Raw genomic sequence first — 16,786 nt, forward strand, 5'->3', positions numbered from 1 at the left:
CTACTGTACCTAATCCGCACTTTCTGAGACTATACGCGACCTAAAACACATTCACACTTCTCCAATTTATGCAATGCAATTCTCCAGCCAGGGAATGTGAGCAAAAAGGCATGTACTAGACTAAGTGTGTGTAAAAATTCATTCATCTATATAGTGAAAATTTCAAAAATGTGTTATATGGGGAAATTGTTTTGCAAATATTGGTCTATTAGGCAACGTTGCATACAAACAGGTATATATTAGGAGAATGTTGTTTGTTTGTTCGTTGCATTTATATCCCACCTTTTTCTCCAAGGAGTGTAAGGTGGCATACATTGTTCTCCCCCTCCTCATTTAATCCCTACAAGAACCCGGTGAGGCAGGTTAGGATGAGAGAGGCAGTGACTGGCCCAAGGTCAGCCAGTCAGTTCATGGCTAAGTGGGGATACGAACCCTGGTCTCCCAGGTCTTTGTCCAACACGATTTCTACAGTTCCCAGTAAAGAGGGATTGATTGTTGAACATCTCTTAAGACTTGTAGTTCCAGGAAGGGAATAGGAGTCTCTTAATAACTCTCAGCACCCTTAACAAACCACAGCACCCAGAATTCTTTGGTGGAAGCCATGGCTGTGTAAAGTGGCACTCCAGTGGTTTAAACGTATGGTGTGAATGTGGCCCACGATTCCATCCCACCTTCAAGGCTTTGAGGGGGAAAGCTCTTGACTGTTTCCCACCCCTATGGCATCATCCATGCAGGAAACATCAGCCCATTGCCACAAACACCGGGATAAAGTGCTTTTTGACGCCAAGAGGCGAAACCACCTGCTGGGAGGATTTTTCCACTTGGGGGTTGAAGGCTTGGTTCGAGAACCCTGATCCTGGCCGTGTGTCCTGACAGCCGGCCGCCGCTCCTCCTCCTTGAGCTACAAGGCCTCAGAGATGCCCAGCAGCCAGTGGGGAAGGAGGAATGAAACAGGCCCTGATGAGATCTGAGGGGATAATTCTCAGACCTGACAGATGGGCCTGGCGGGCGCCTACCCCCTTCTTTATGTAAGGAGATCTCGGGGAAAGTGGATTACGGAGCGATCCCATTGATTTGCCCTTGAGGGGGGATTAGAGGCCTACACACAGGAAGGGCAGCTGGCGGGAGGGGGAGAAGAACTGGTTGCTTTCATCAGGCTTGTTTAGGATGGGCTGCGGTGGATGTCGGGACTAGGCCTTTTGTGTGTCTGTATGGAAGAGGGATAAGAAATGCCAGTCAGGAAAACAAGGGGGAACACAGAGAGCTAAGGCATTTTATGTAAGGTGGCTGGATGCCCCCTCTCCCAGAACATAGGAGCATAAGAGTGAAATCTTTCACATTCATATTAATTTTTAAGGAGGTCTCATTGTGTTCAGTGGGGTTTACCCCCTCAGCAATTAAAAATCTTTTGGGGGGATTTATGGATTACGTTCATGCTTTGGGTCTGATTGCCATATCATGGGTTGGGAAGGAATCCCAGGTTTTCCATGTATGTATATTTTCCTTAGCCAGTTTAGGTTGCCATATGAAAGGGGTCTAGTTTCATTATGGGGTGGAAATTCAACAGTTGAATCATGTGGTGTCTCTCCCCTGCTTCCCTCTCCTGCCCCACACACCCGAAGCCCACAAACCTCTGCATCTCCAAAGCTGAATCTATTGGATGCTTTTAGTCACGGCTCATTGTGTCATGGTGAAAAGTTTCATGACTGGTTTCAACACTCCTGTAAATTATATTTCCCTTTTGTAAATATTATGTTCAATTCTTCCATTTGGTTTTTATGAGTCTAATAAAAAAGAAAGAAAAAGAAATAAAAATAGAAAGGCACCAGGATTGGTTTCTGAATTGCTGCTTGTGAGGGGGGGCACACACACTCATCCCCCCCCCCTTCACACGCACACATCCCTCTCTGTGGTGTGGCTTGGTCCTCTTATTAAAGGCATCTGGTGCTGTTTGCTCTGCAAAGACCTTCTGTGAGACATCTGTTCTCTAACTGTGACTGCTCTGGATTGCATAAAGCTGATCTTTGGGGAAGGAAAAGAGGGCATGGGAGGGGCTGATCCTGCTCACGGCAGGGTGGGGCTTATAACATGTTGGTGACTTCTAGGGCTGGACAAATCTGGCAACTTTGGTTCTTGAAGTTTCTTATTTTTCCAGTCTGAAATTTAGTTTTCTGCATTTCTGCAGCAATTACTGATTTATTTATTTTTAATCCTCATGAAAATTCATCAGCATTTTAGCATTACTCCTGAGAAGCACATTTTTGTATGCAGTTTTGGCTAACATACACTACCCCCCTGCAAGCAATTTCTCCTCATATAATGCTTTTTTGTATGTAATCTTCAATAATATGCATTTTTATGGACATTTCTCCCTAACATATGCATCTTTGCACATACAGTGGTGTTCAACTTTTACTCAGAGTAGACACATTGAAATTAATGGACCTAATGGGCATAGCAATCCTAACTTTGGGAAACCACCATAAATTACTCTGGCCTAAGTTAACTTTCCTGCCAACCTAGCAGTTCGAAAGCACGTCAAAGTGCAAGTAGATAAATAGGTACCGCTCCAGCGTGAAGGTAAATGGCGTTTCCGTGCACTGCTCTGGTTCGCCAGAAGCGGCTTTGTCATGCTGGCCACATGACCCGGAAGCTGTACGCCGGCTCCCTTGGCCAATAAAGCGAGATGAGCGCCACAACCCCAGAGTCGGTCACGACTGGACCTAATGGTCAGAGGTCCCTTTACCTTTACTAAGTTAACTTGGTCTAAAGCATGCCACATCCAAACTTGTCCAGGAGCCCCTGAGAAGGGCAAATGTGAAATGAATTGGCTCCCACCTGGCAGAGAGAACAGAAGCCAGCCAGACACAGAGAGCCAGCTCAACTGGCATTGTCACCTCTTGACACACAGGGGAGGGTTTCCAAGCACCCTTTGCATGTGTGTGCAGAAGCAGCTCAATCTAACAAACAAGGGACAGGGTGCAGATGACATCGCTGGCAAAGTTCAGCATGGTTGCCAATCGGCACACACTGCACACCCCAGGGACGCCCACCACACGCTCTGCTGGTCACCAGTCAGACAGCCACATGCCACAACTGCACAACACAGCCTGATCAGGGAAACAAATGCACGTGGTTCTCACCAGCACACCCCACAACACACAAAGGCTGCGCCCCCGCCAAGAATGTGCAACACACGTATGTAGGGATGCCAAATGACAGATTATGAAAAGCACCTTATGAGATACCTATGCACAGCACAGACAGCAGGCGGGCAGGAAAAACACATGCACCCTGCTCCAAACAGCCCGGAAGAAGCACTCAGGGTGGCTGCGGTGGGGACCAGAGTGGGCGGCAAGCCCTTCTCTGGACAATGGGATGGGGCTCACCCTGTTCAGGGGAGCCATGAATGAGGTTGGGGGCGAGGGGAGAGGAACGCTTGTCCTGTTTTCCTCACTCTCTGCACTGCAGTGCCTCCTAGCGCTTTTGCGGGGACATTCCATGTTTTTTTTCAGAAGAGGATATGGGAGAGCTATTGATGCCCCAGTGATGTGCATGTTCATTTATTCTGCCCCCACCAACCCCCTCCGTTGCCTTTGGACCCCACGGCAGTCCCCCACATCATTAAAGTGTCTCTGTGAGTCCAATGCAACAGTACATGCTAGATCCCTCTCTCAGCCTCAGCACCTCATCTATAAAATGGGAATGCCAGTGGCTAGAAATCAAGTATTGATAGGAGGGGAATAAGAGTTGGGTTGTCACGTCTGCTAAATGTTATATACAAATCACTAGTAATAACAAGGGCTTCAATGCTTAGTCAGTCAAAAACATTCTGATCAACTAAAAAGGTGGCCCTAATTAATCAGGGGGCAGCTTTTTAACGTATTTGGGTTTCTTTCGTTTTTTAAAAATCAATATAAATACAAATTCCAACTGGTAAAGGCTTCCTTAAAAAAGGCATTCCCTCCTATGTGTGAAAATGTGGGGGGGGTGCCTCTTCTAATGACAGTGCCCCCCACAATCTGTTTGTGCATCATCTAAACACAAAGGAAGCATGGGTTGTATACAGTGGTAGTCTCACTCAGAGTAGACCATTGAAGTTAACAGACGGGACTAAGTTAAGTTCAGGGACACGGGTGGCGCTGTAGGTTAAACCACAGAGCCTAGGACTTGCCGATCAGAAGGTTGGCGGTTCGAATCCCCACGACGGGGTGAGCTTCCGTGGCTCAGTCCCTACTCCTGCCAACCTAGCAGTTCGAAAGCACGTCAAAGTGCAAGTAGATAAATAGGTACCACTCCGGCGGGAAGGTAAACGGCGTTTCCGTGTGCTGCTCTGGTTCGCCAGAAGTGGCTTAGTCATGCTGGCCACATGACCCAGAAGCTGTATGCCGGCTCCCTCGGCCAATAAAGCGAGATGAGCGCCGCAACCCGAGTCAGCCACGACTGGACCTAATGGTCAGGGGTCCCTTTACCTTTAAGTTAAGTTCATCTATTTCAGGGGGTTTGCTCTGAGTAACACTTAGTTGGCTATTACCAGTAAGCTTTTCGGTCAAGATATACTCCTCCCTCTTTCCTCATATGCAAATTTATACAGATTTAGTCAACATAGACTAATACAACTCATCGGATGTGGGTCTCTGTAATGGCAATGGCTGAAGGGTTCCATTGGTGCTAAGATGACCTGGATGTCCCACTTTCTAACCTCTGTCTTCTTGCTTCCTTTAAGTTGGGACCCTCTTGACTGGCGCCATCCCCCACCCCCCTTATCCTCTGCCCTCTCTGGGTCTCCTTGAAATATGTCACTTTTGGTCTAGATCTCAGAGCATCTCTGTGTGGGAGTATCGGTACGTGGAAGAGATGGGGAACCATGCGTGATGGCAAAACTCATTCGCATTATCAAGCTGGGTGTCGGGGCGGAAAAATAGCTGATTCAAGGACTGAGGGCAGACCAGGGGGAGGGAAGAGAGAGCAGTCCATCAAGTGACTACAGGGGAGACAGAGGGGGTGCATCTTCCTTGCTGGGGGGGGCATAATGAATGGAGCATTTGTCCCAGATGAGGGACCCTTTAGCCATCAGAGCTCCATCCCTGGTCCAGATAGGCCCAAAGTCTCTCAGATGCAGTTGCTAGGCAACCATATGCGTTCCTCCACATCCACTGCTGAGAGGAGGCATGCAGGCAAGCACTGCCATGGTCTAGGAAGAGAGAAGGGTACAGAGCTATATCCATGTGCCTGTGGCAAACTTGAGAACAGACCCTATGTGCACCTGGCAAAACAGACATATGCAGTCATCACTCATATATGCAGGATATATTAAAATTTCTATTTGGAAATAGAGCCTGAAATTTGTTCAGATGCCTCTGAGCACATGCATGGTGCCTTTCATTGAGTAGAACAAGTATATTTTATTTGAAGGGTTTTAAGAGTGAACTTCTTGATAATTCAAAGTATCTTGCCTTTCAAAATGTCTTTTCAAGACAGTGTTATTGAGCATGTGTAGAGTGCCCTCTCTCAAGGAGACTGGCTCCTTCCTTCCTTCCTTCCTTCCTTCCTTCCTTCCTTCCTTCCTTCCTTCCTTCCTTTCTCTAAAATAAAAATGCACCATATAGAGAGCAGGAAAATCACATGCACACAAACACACACAAATACTCTCTCTCTCTCTCTCTCTCTCTCTCTCTCTCTCTCTCTCTCTCTCACACACACACACACACACTCACTCACTCTCTCTCTCTCTCTCTCTCTCTCTCACACACACACACCTGGGTTTTACATCCTTGTGTTCTGACAACTGGCCAGCAGAAGGAGATTTTGGCTGGGCCAGTCAAAATCCTCCTCTGCAATTATAATTGTGGGGATTAACTGCACATAGAGCCTTCCAGGTTGTCTCGATCCAGAGCTGGCAAGGGGAAGGGGCTTATGGTTGCCGAGGGCAGGCAAGGCTGTATTAAGTGTGGGAATTTCTGCTTGGCTGCTGCCTGGGTTCCCCGCTGTATAGGCCTCAGGCCTCGGGCCTGTCAAACACAGCACAAGAATAAGCTTGGAAGAACGGGAGTTAGAGTGGCGGGGGGTGGCGGGGAGAGAGAGAGATGGGGGGGAGCTGCTAACCTTGGGCACAATCTCCTTTGTGGTGAACGGAGATGACAGGCGCCTCCCCGGAGGCCCCCTGCTTTGTACGCTGCCAGAAATAGCCCAGATGCCAACAAGCGCACACACACACCGCCTTCCTCCCACCATTATTGGGAGCGTCAGGACAGTTGGGCTTGAAAGCATCCTTGTCTCCTCTCACCCCATCAGTTCCATTTCAAGCTGCAGAACTGGCACCAATGTGCATTGGTCACAGCAATACCCTCTAGCTGCCCCTAGTCCTCATCTCCCCACCCCAGGTCATCCCCCTACATAATAGGCATAAATAGTGGACTCTTGAAAAATTCACAGGCAAGAACAGAGACAAGCTTGTAACACTGCAATCCTCATTACCTAAGAAGGTTAAGAACATAAGAACAGCCATTACGGCTAGTAGCCATAATGGCTAGTAGCCATTTTGTGGCAGGGTGTTCCACTGTTAAGCTGTGCACTGTGTAATGAAGTCAATTTATTTTCTCTGTCCTGAAACTTTCACCATTCAGAGTTCTAGCATTATGAGAGAGGAACAAAAACTTCTCACTCTCCACTTTCTTCACACCTTGCATACATAATCTTATGCGCCTCTGCCCGGAGAGATTCCCTGAGTCTGTGCGCGCACACAAAGCACCAGCTGCACGCTCAGTCTTGTACATTTTGGAAGGTTCTGCTTCATCTCTTTTCTTCCCGTGTTCATTTGTTCTGCAGCAGCCCGTCTTTCGCCAGTTTAGAAGCCAAGAGGGCGGTTAAGAATATGCTAGGATAATCAGAGCTGAACAACAGTGGGTTTTCAACATTTCAAAATACCCCTCAGCAACTGCATTAAGGTGCACAAGGACCAAGGACATGATGCTTCTCCACGCTGAGATTTTATTGGTGGGGGGGAGGTGGGAAATGGTGACTCCTAACACCTGAACCCAAAAATGCAAACATTCCCCAAAAGCAAAAGCAGTGACAACTACACAGGTCCTGGAGTTTACCAAGGTCAGGTCCCAGAAAACAGTGATTGTCCCTGTTAGGGGCAGTTGGGGCATGTGAAATAATGTTCCTGCATTATTGCTCAGCGGACATGTATCTATTGAATTTATATCCATTCTGCTTCTTCAGATATAACATCTAGTTTGGTTTGCTGCTGGGTCTGCTCTGGGGTTTGAAACTTTGTGTGTAGGGCTGGGCAGGGGGTTATGGTGTTTGGAAGAATAGGTTTAGCAACCCTAGTTGACATACAGGTTGACTCTAGACTGTCACTGTTTTGCAAGAGGGATTCAGTCATGTGCAGGAAATTTAGCTTTGCACAATTGAGGTGGATTAAAGTGCTGTGTTGCCCTACAGCAACAAATCCACTTAAAAACAATCCACTGACTTCTAACAGTTTGGAAAGCGATGGAGAAATGCATTGGAAAGTGTAGGATAACCACTGATGGACAGGAAGACAAATCAGAGCGAATGCACAAACAAATCAAAATAAATGTTCAATAAAGAGCTGGGCATCACATAACCTCCATGGAAGCTTAGTGCAAGCGAATCTGGGGGAAATATCAGTAAACAGGCCACGTGGAGGAGCCCACCGTCTGAAAAAAGCAGCGAAGACAAATGGGGCTTGCAACAAATGTGTGTTGAGTGCTGGTGTATTCCAGCCAACCCCATTAGACCAGGCATCCTCTCTCAACTTCCAGTCTCTCTTTTCAGAAGTTAGTAGTAGTATTACATTTATATCCCACCTGTCCACCAATTAGCTCATGGTGGCATACATAATTCCCCTCCTCCATTTTATCCTCACAACAACCCTGTTTGGCTGAGAGGCAGTGATTGGTCTAAGGTCGTCCAGTGAGCTTCATAGCTGAGTGAGGATTTGAACTCTGGCCTCCCAAGTCCTAACCTGACACACTAACCGTTACAACACACATGCTGTGTATATCCCCTGCCGCCCATCACACTGGGTTACTTACCTGGCTACAGTTGTCTGATTCCTACAGTCAATGTGTGTATTTATATCTCTTCCTCTCATTTGCACCCACATAGAGAGCCAGGCTAACGGGGGTTGGGGGAGGGGACAGCTTTGTACGATCAAAAAATTGCCCATTGCCTCTGTGGTTTTTATCGACTCCCCTTGGAGTACAGCTGATAAAATATTGTTTTATGGATCAGGAGATGGACTGTGAATGAGCTAATAATGGACCCTCCTGATCAATGCTTCTCTCTAATGTACTCGAGAGTGGACAGCAAATCACCCATCCCCTTTAGGCCTTGGAACACCAGGCCACGCTCTCCTTCTCTCCCCCCACCAAAATCCTTATAACCTAAAAATTGCTGGAGAAGGCGAACGATCCATCAGGTCCAGCATCCTCTTTCTACAAACAACCAATCTCTGGGAAGCTCACAAAGCCGGGTGTAAAAGGCAATGGCCCTTCCCCATTGTTTGACTTCAGCAAATTGTATTCTGATGTATACTGGCTCTTCACATGGAGGGTCCATGTAGTAAGAGAATAAGCAGCGCCCTGCAGGATTAGGCCAGAGGCCCATCTAGTCTAGTTTCTTGTTAGCTCAGTGGCCAGCCAGATGTCTCAGTGGGAAGCCCACAAGGAGGGCTTGACGGCAGCAGCACTCTCCACATTTGTGATTCCCAGCAATGGTACATTTCCCAGCACCCTTAACATACTACAGTTCCCAGAATTCTTTGGGGGAAGCAATGTGCTTTAAGTCTCTGGTGTGCATGTGACCCAAGTTGAGGAAAATGCACTACAGGAAAGGAGCAGTGGAAAGGAAACTTGAAAGGAGCAGTATTTGGAACCTGCAGTAACTATTTCAGTCAGAACAGAGATTTCACAGAAGTGTTTTGCAGGGAAGAAGCCATATTTCAGTGGCAGAACATCTGATTTACATGCAGGAAGTCCCAGGTTCAATCTAGTTTAAAATATGGGAGTGGTGTTCGGAAGGATGGCGTTAACAGGCAATGAGAAAGGCTGGTAACATCCACACCATCCATTTAAAGCAGCTGTGTATCACTTTGACAGCCATGGCTTCCCCCAAAGAATTCTGGGAAGTGTAGTTTGTTAAGCCAATCTAAGAGCTGTTAGGAGACTCCTCACGGAGCTACAATTCCCAGTGCTCTTAACAAACTGCATTTCCCAGCATTCTTTGCAAGACTGTTAAAATGGTACACATGTGCTTTGAATAGATGGTGTTGGATGTGACTAATTCTTTCTACTGGAGAGCTGTTTCCAATCAAGGCAGGTAAGACTGTGCTGGGATGAACGAGTTTTCTGTCCTGATACAAGGTGTGTGCAGTGCTGCCCATATCTTTATGCCCGAGTCTGATTCTTACATTGACAAGGTGGTTTTTTTTTACATTCCTTTGCTAGTGGATGGCTGCATCCATCGTGCTGCGGGGCCTTTGCTCAAAGAGGAATGCCGGACCCTGAGTGGCTGCGAGACTGGAAAAGCCAAGATTAGCTGTGGGTATCGCCTCCCAGCCAAATGTAAGTGTTACTATTAGTGTTATTTTAAGTTTCATTGAAAAACCAAGCTTGTTTATTCTTATTGGATTGAGAGAATGCAATATAAAGTAAACCTATATGTGACATTGGAAGATATTTTAACTAAATAACTTTTTAAAAAGTTTTATTTTTGTACACATGTTTCTTCTCTTTAGGTTTACTAGCAATAACATTGACATACACACACAAATATATACACATATATCTCTGTCATTAATAAGAAAGAAAGAAATGTGGCTTATAATTTATCCTTTTTTGACTGGAAAGCATGAGTTTGATCCGAAAATATACTAAAAACGAAACAAAACAACTATTAGTCACTTGTTACTGAGAGGTCTCCATGTGACTTACAACAAAATTTTAAAACGTAAATATAAATAGTGAATAACATTAACAATGTCGCAGAAAACATTAACAAATTTATACAAGTGCAGAAATAAGATACACACATACCCAATAACAAACACAGAAAGGTTTGGCAACACACTAACAGAAAAACAACTGCTCAATTCATCAAAAGTTTGGCGGGGGGGTGGGGGGGTAAATTTTTACCTGGCGCTGAAAAGCTGTCAGGAACAGCAGCGTAGCTAGCCGCTTGGGCGTCCGGGGCGGTGCCCACTCCCCCAAGCTCTGACTCTGGTCAGGAAGGCACCAGGCAAACCTCTCCAGGAATAACATTCAATACATGGGGAGCCGCCACTGAAAAGACCCCTCTCACCTGTCACCACCCTCTGAGTCTCCCTCAGAGTGGGGACCTGGAGAAGGGCCCCCATAAAAGAGCTAAGTGTATGGGTGTGTTCATATCAGGAGAGGCATTCCAGAAGATATGGGGTCCTGAATCATAGAGAGCTTTACAGGTCAAAACCAGCACTTTGAACCGGGCTCAGAAGCATACAGGCAGCCAATGTCTTGAATCCGGCCATAGTTGGGCAGCCACATTCTGCGCTAATGGAAGCTTCCAATTGGTGTACAAAGGCAGCCCTGCCTGTCTTAATTATGCAACACAGGATTGGGGTGCGTGTGAGTGTCTGCTCCAAAGTCAGTGAAAATGGTGCTCCCCACAGCAGAGGGAGGTGATGCTTGTTGCGACTGGTCGAGTGGAAACCAGGGACCTGGAACCGGTGACAATCAAAGCCCCCATCTCCTTCCCTGCTGAGTTCTACAAGGAGCAATACTGAGACTAAGGAAGCATTGGCTGAGGGCAGGCTGTGGTTGGTGGAGCAACATGCCATTTGCCCTAATGGACAACCTCCCATTGCCTGGTGTAATCCTTATCATTATTATTGGTATGAATTAGTCTCCCAAAACAACTTTGAATGTGCATTCCTTCTGCCTTCCCACACCCCCTCCAAAAATACCTGCTTCCCCCTCTCCCACTGCCTTTCCTTCTTATTTGCCTCTCTTCAGCCTACATTCCACCGCCCCCCCACCAATACGCTTGTCTGTCTGAGAGGGAGTAGAGTCTGTTAATTAAAGCTGCTCTGGGACACAGTCTTTGCTCTCACACATTCAGACTGATAATTCGGCAGCAGAGGATGCGTTGAGAGAACAATAACGTGCAAATGTGACACTTAGAGGAGCGGAGGGAAGGAGTGGGAGACACACCTTGCGCTCCTCAACAAGGGCTGATAAGATGCAGGAGGAGTAGCAGCAGCGAGACACTTTTTGCTGGGGTGGGTGAGGGTCTAGGTCAGCGGCTCTTTTGTGTGCAACCTCCATGCAAATGTCACCATGCAAGCGGGGAATCTTGTACTGGGCAAAGGATTTAGCATCTTGAGAATCCTCAGCCAACCTGAGATCTACGGATGAAGGGCGGTATACAAATTTAATAAATAATAATAGTAATAATAATAACTTGCTTTAAAAGAGCAGTTTTTTAGACCTTATTGTCGCAAAGACAGAGTTGGAGGTGTGCAAGCAATGGCTTGTTAAAAGGCACTGAAAGTGGGAGAGGTCTTCCCCCAATCTGAGACCGAGGCTGTGTACACATTAAAGCAGATTCAGAACATTCCGTCCCTCAAAGGATTCTGGCCATGGTAGCTTGCCCCTCACAGAGTTACAATTCCCAGGTGCACTTAACAAACTACAGTGCCCAGAATGCTTTTAGGAAACGAATGTATTTCGAATGTGCTTTGAATGTCCGGAGCGGTACCTATTTATCTACTTGCACTTTGAGGTGCTTTTGAACTGCTAGGTGGGCAGGAGCTGGGACCGAACAACGGGCGCTCACCCCGTCGTGGGGACTCAAACTGCTGACCTTCTGATTGGCAAGCCCTAGGCTCAGTGGTTTAGAGACCACAGCACCAACTGCATCCCTTAATGTTATTTCCTGGTGGGGTTCAATCACATATTGGCAAAATTCAGGTTGCGCAATTATAGCTAATTGGGAGGCCTTTCACCACAAACCAAGTACCCAAAATGATCAGACTTTCTGCGATAAGGAAAGTAAGAGGAAAATGCACTGGGAAAAGTATAAGATAACACTTGCTTTGACCTCCCCACAAACAAATCGGAATGAATTCTCACGAAATAGTCAAGGTCATCTAATCTCCCTCTAAGCAAATCTGGAGGAACACTGGATTAGTCTGGAAGTGCCCCCTGGTTTCACACCTGCTGTGGCCCTATCTGCAATATACATTTAAAGCTGTATCGTTCCTCAAAGATTCCTGGGAACTGTAGTTTATTAAGTGCCCTAAGAGTTCTTTGGAGGTTCCTATTCCCTATGCCAGGCATAGGCAAACTCGGCCCTCCAGATGTTTTGGGACTACAACTCCCATCATCCCTGACCACTGGTCCTGTTAGCTAGGGATGATGGGAGTTGTAGTCCCAAAACATCTGGAGGGCCGAGTTTGCCTATGGCTGCCCTATGCAGAGCTATAATTTTCAGAGTGGTTAACAGCCAATAACTCTGCCCAGGTATCTCTGGGAAGTGCAGCTCTCTGAGGGGGAATAGGGATCTCCTTCCGGTTCTTTGCACTGTTAACAAACTACAGTTCCCAGGATTCTTTGGGGGAGGCATGGCGATTTAAAGTGGTATGATACTGCTTTAAATGTATAGCGCAGATGGGGCTTACCCATAGAAAAGGACAAGGTTTCAACCTGATTGACTTAAGTGACAGGTTGGTAGATTTCATCTGAACATCAGGAGAAACTTCTTAATGGAAGGAAACATGCAACTGTGAAACCAATTGCCTTGGCCAGGGGTGTGGAGTCTGTGTCCCTCCATGTGTTGCCGGATTCCAGCTCCCATCATCCCTGACCATTGGCCATGCTGTCTGGTGCTGATGGGAGTTGGAGTCCCAACAACGTCTGCAGGGCCACAGATTCCCCAGCCCTAGCATAGAGGGATAGTGGGCTCTGCCTCTCTAGAGGCCTCCAAGCAGATGATGCTGTCATCTTCTGGGGAGGCTGTTGCCCTGAATCTTCCGCAGGAAGTTCAGCTGAACGGCCAACAGAGCCTCCCCCCCCCCACCTCCCAGCTATATGCTTCTGTTTTCTAGGCAGTCAGTGTGTGTGTGTGTGTGTGTGTGTGTGTGTGTGTGTGTGTGTGTTTGCGTGTACCTTTTCCCACTCTAGCTGGAGAGAGTGTGCTGACATTTAACACAGGAACAGCGTAACTTTCGAACTGTGGTAATGTGTGCATTAAGTGAAGCGGGATAGGGAGGGGAGATTTCCGGAGTGATAATTAAAGTGCTTTAAAATGCATGTTTGATTTCTGCCTGACTGTGGCTCTCCTCATTCCATTTGCAAATGCGGCCCCCACCATCTGGAGAGCTGAGTGGCTCCGGAGAATACAGAATCTGGCTGCTCCTCGCTTTCCTCGCTTGGGTTGCAGGCGACATTTATTGTCCTGCCTGAAGACCTTGGAACAGCATTGTGGCCTCACAGCAGCCCTGCGAAGTGGGTTAAGGATGGGAGAGGCCATGTTTTTCCAAGTCGCAAGTGACAGTTCGTAAGAGAGATGAGAGTGGCTTGAGCAAGGCATTTTTCACTTCTACTCAAACAGACTTGGTAGGGTTTTTTAACTAATATCAAAAACCCACCCTACCTGTTTAACCAAAGATAGAAGTGGGGTGATGCAAAAACTTACCATCCTTGCTTAATCAGAGGCACAAGCACTTTTAACTCTTCAGGATGTGACGGGGGGGGGGGGGACAGGGACGGGGCAGCTTATCCTGAAGGCTTCCAACCCCCTGGGGGGGGGGAGAGAGCAGGAAATACAGTTAATTTTCATAAATAGTAATTTGTCATACCAAAACATCTATAATCAAAAAATGTTACTCCAGAACCTTAGGCTTTTCTTCTAATAATTTCAGTAATTTGTATTATAAAACAGGCATGGAGAATCCCAGCCTCCAGGGGGTGAATATGCCTGCCCCCTACCCAGGACTTAAAAACTCCACCTGGGTCACATCCATGGGTATAACCAGGGGGGCAGCTACCCCCCCATCAAATAATTAAAATAAAATAAAAATACTTAACTAAGTGGCCAATTGCATCACAGTTAAGTTGCCCCCCATAAAGCCTGCCCCCCCAAATCTTGGGTACCCCACCCATAGTCACATCCCTTACCAGCCTTGATTTGCACCCTCTCTGAGAGTGTTTTCCTGGCTGGGATGTGTCCTTAAACTCTGAAAAAGCCTTTTGCTTGTCTGGATAGAGGACAGAGAGGGCTGTGTGAGCGAGTGTAAAAAAAGACCCTACTGCACAAAGCTAATATTTATGTTCATTGCTCCACCCACCTTTGCCCTTTGCCTCCCCTCTGCTGGCATGTGGCCCTAAGGCTGAAAAGAAGTAGACAGGCAGACAGACCGACAAACTTGTAGAGTTGGAAGGGACCACGAGGGTCATCTAGTCCAACCCCCTGCAGTGTTTTAAAATGTTCCTGCTGTGTCAAAGGACCTTTGTTATCTTCCTCCACACAACCTCCAGTCATCACCTGAAGTCCTGCTCCGAGCCTCATGAGCCACAAGTGGCAGTGACCAAGGCCAGAGGGCTTTTTCCATAGTGGATCCCTCTTTACTGAAGCAGAAATAATACTGAAGCAGAAAAAAATAGAATTATAGAAATGTAGAGTTGGAAAGAACTCAAGGGTCATCTAGGCCAACCTCTGTGGGATGCAGAGATCACACTCAATGCAGGAGCAGTTAACTTGTGGACTTCCATATGTGGTTGGACTCCAACTCCCATCAGCTCCAACCATCATGGCCAATGGGTCAGGGATGATGGGAGCTGAAATCCAGTGGCATCTGGAGGGTACCCCATCTGATATCCCAGTCATGACCCCAGAGTCCAGCAGTGATCAAGGCTCTGAGTTGGAGGCTGAGGATTCTCCAGCGGCGGAACCAGATTCAAGGCCTGCCCCTGGAGATCAGGAGACCACCGAGCTTGAGGTTGACAGACAGGATCTGCCAGAGCAACCTCCCCATACCACTAGGGGATGTGAGTCCAGGACCTTCATAGGCACCTTCTCCCACCACCCCAAGGAGCCAAAGGCACTGCACAGTACCTCGCTGGTTCAGTGGCACAGGGATCTCACCAGGTGGGAGGTTTGGGGGTGGAGGAGGAGCACCAGTCTTCAAGTTGGTCCTCTAAGAGTCAAAAGTTGTCTACAAGTGGGTGGAGTTTGGGAGAGGTAATCTGGAAGCAAGGGCTTGAAAGAATGCCTGCTCTCTCAATCTTTGTTGGAGCAACTTGTCCCCTTGGAGCTATCCGTGGTCCTGCAACTCCTAGCTGTTGCCATCCAGCTTTCCCCGAGGGATTTGGCATCAAAACAGGACAACCCCTGATTTATGTGGTGCCTAGCAGCTTACAAACCAAACTGCAAGCAAAAAGAAATACCAACGTGCCAAGTCAAACCATTGGTCCATTTAGTTCAGCATTGACTACATGAAGCAGCAGCTGCTCTCCGGGGGACATTCCTAGTCCTGTCTGGAGATATTGGGTACTGAACTTGGTGCCTTCTTCATCCATAGCAGGCGCTCTCCCGTTGAGCAATGACACTTGCACCCAAATTCTGTCTCTTATTTACACTAGCCGTTCCAGTTTCAACAAATTATAAGAGGCAAGCCTTCGCGCAATCTCTCCTTTTAAAAAATTCCTCTGCTCAAAATCAGCCCTTCTTAATAATCTTTTAAAAAAAGAATTAAGTGAATGAGGCAGTGGCATATTAATCAAAGGCTCATAAATACAGCTCTTAGCTCATCAATCGCTAAGTGAGAAACAGAGAATGGCTTAGCTTGTTGGAGAAACAGCAGATCCCAGATGAATGAATGACAGTGGCTGGGCTTACTTCATGTTTGCCTGATTTCTAAATTGATTAAATACTGCTGTAAATACCATCTGCCGTGAGCCACGAAGTAGCCATTTCCCTTCTCCCCAAGGAGGGAGGGCAGGCGCCTTTCCCTCTTCCTTTGGTCTCTTCTCTGCTGTCCAAACTGCACTTCATGCTTTGGTAAGTAGAAAGTCCTTTTGCAGAGAAGACGAGATGAAAGTTCTCTATCCAAATATCGCCCCCATTCTCTAAACTCACCGGGAGGCAATCAGTAAGGATTGATAATGGTTTTCAAGTCTCTTAAGCTTCTCATTTCTCCGTTCAGAAAGTCGCATCCATCTAAGTTCTGCTGAGAGCAGACCCATTGAAACTAATGAACCTAAGTTAGCCATGTCTTTTACTATTAAAGTAAGATCCATCCTCTCTCTACATATGTGAATGAAAAGAAGCTACCACCATCTTGTCCCTTCCGAGAGCCTCAGGGCCCCTCCGGATGGGTGGGTTTTTTGGCAGGCGTATTCTGCAACAGGTTGTTGACACAATATCAGCGTATTTGTGGTAGAATTATACTAGACCATTTCCAGAATGGCATCCGAGCACTGAACCACTGGTATATCACAAGTGGGATCTTTATTATTGCATTTGCAAGTGGACTCCAAATCAACAGCTTTGGGGGTTCTCAAACATTGGTAAAGGATATTTTACCTGTCCCACCCAGACTGAATATTGGAGTGAATTGCTGCTGCTCTTGGAGGGGCAAGAACTTTGCTCCCCACCACCATGAGGGTCTCTGTGCCTCAACAGCTGGGCCCATGTGGGGCGTGCCAGGAATGCTGAGCTCGAGCAGAGTGTGCCTGGCACACGTCCGTCTCCCCTGCCCTCCCCTCCAGATGTG

General features: G+C 47.2%; 1 protein-coding gene across 5 annotated transcripts in view; it reads left to right on the top strand.

Moving 5' to 3' along the window:
• Window positions 1–16,786, top strand: part of MACROD1 (mono-ADP ribosylhydrolase 1) — a 309,233-nt gene that overhangs the window by 272,782 nt on the left and 19,665 nt on the right. For all 5 annotated transcript variants that reach the window (XM_083477837.1, XM_083477836.1, XM_083477840.1 and 2 more), the window contains one exon: window positions 9,483–9,599. In XM_083477837.1, coding sequence (XP_083333963.1) covers window positions 9,483–9,599 — 117 coding nt within the window. The remainder of the gene's footprint in view (window positions 1–9,482; window positions 9,600–16,786) is intronic.

This window comes from Podarcis liolepis, assembly GCF_965112155.1.
Source record: "Podarcis liolepis genome assembly, chromosome: 15".
NCBI classification, from domain to species: Eukaryota; Metazoa; Chordata; class Lepidosauria; order Squamata; family Lacertidae; genus Podarcis; species Podarcis liolepis.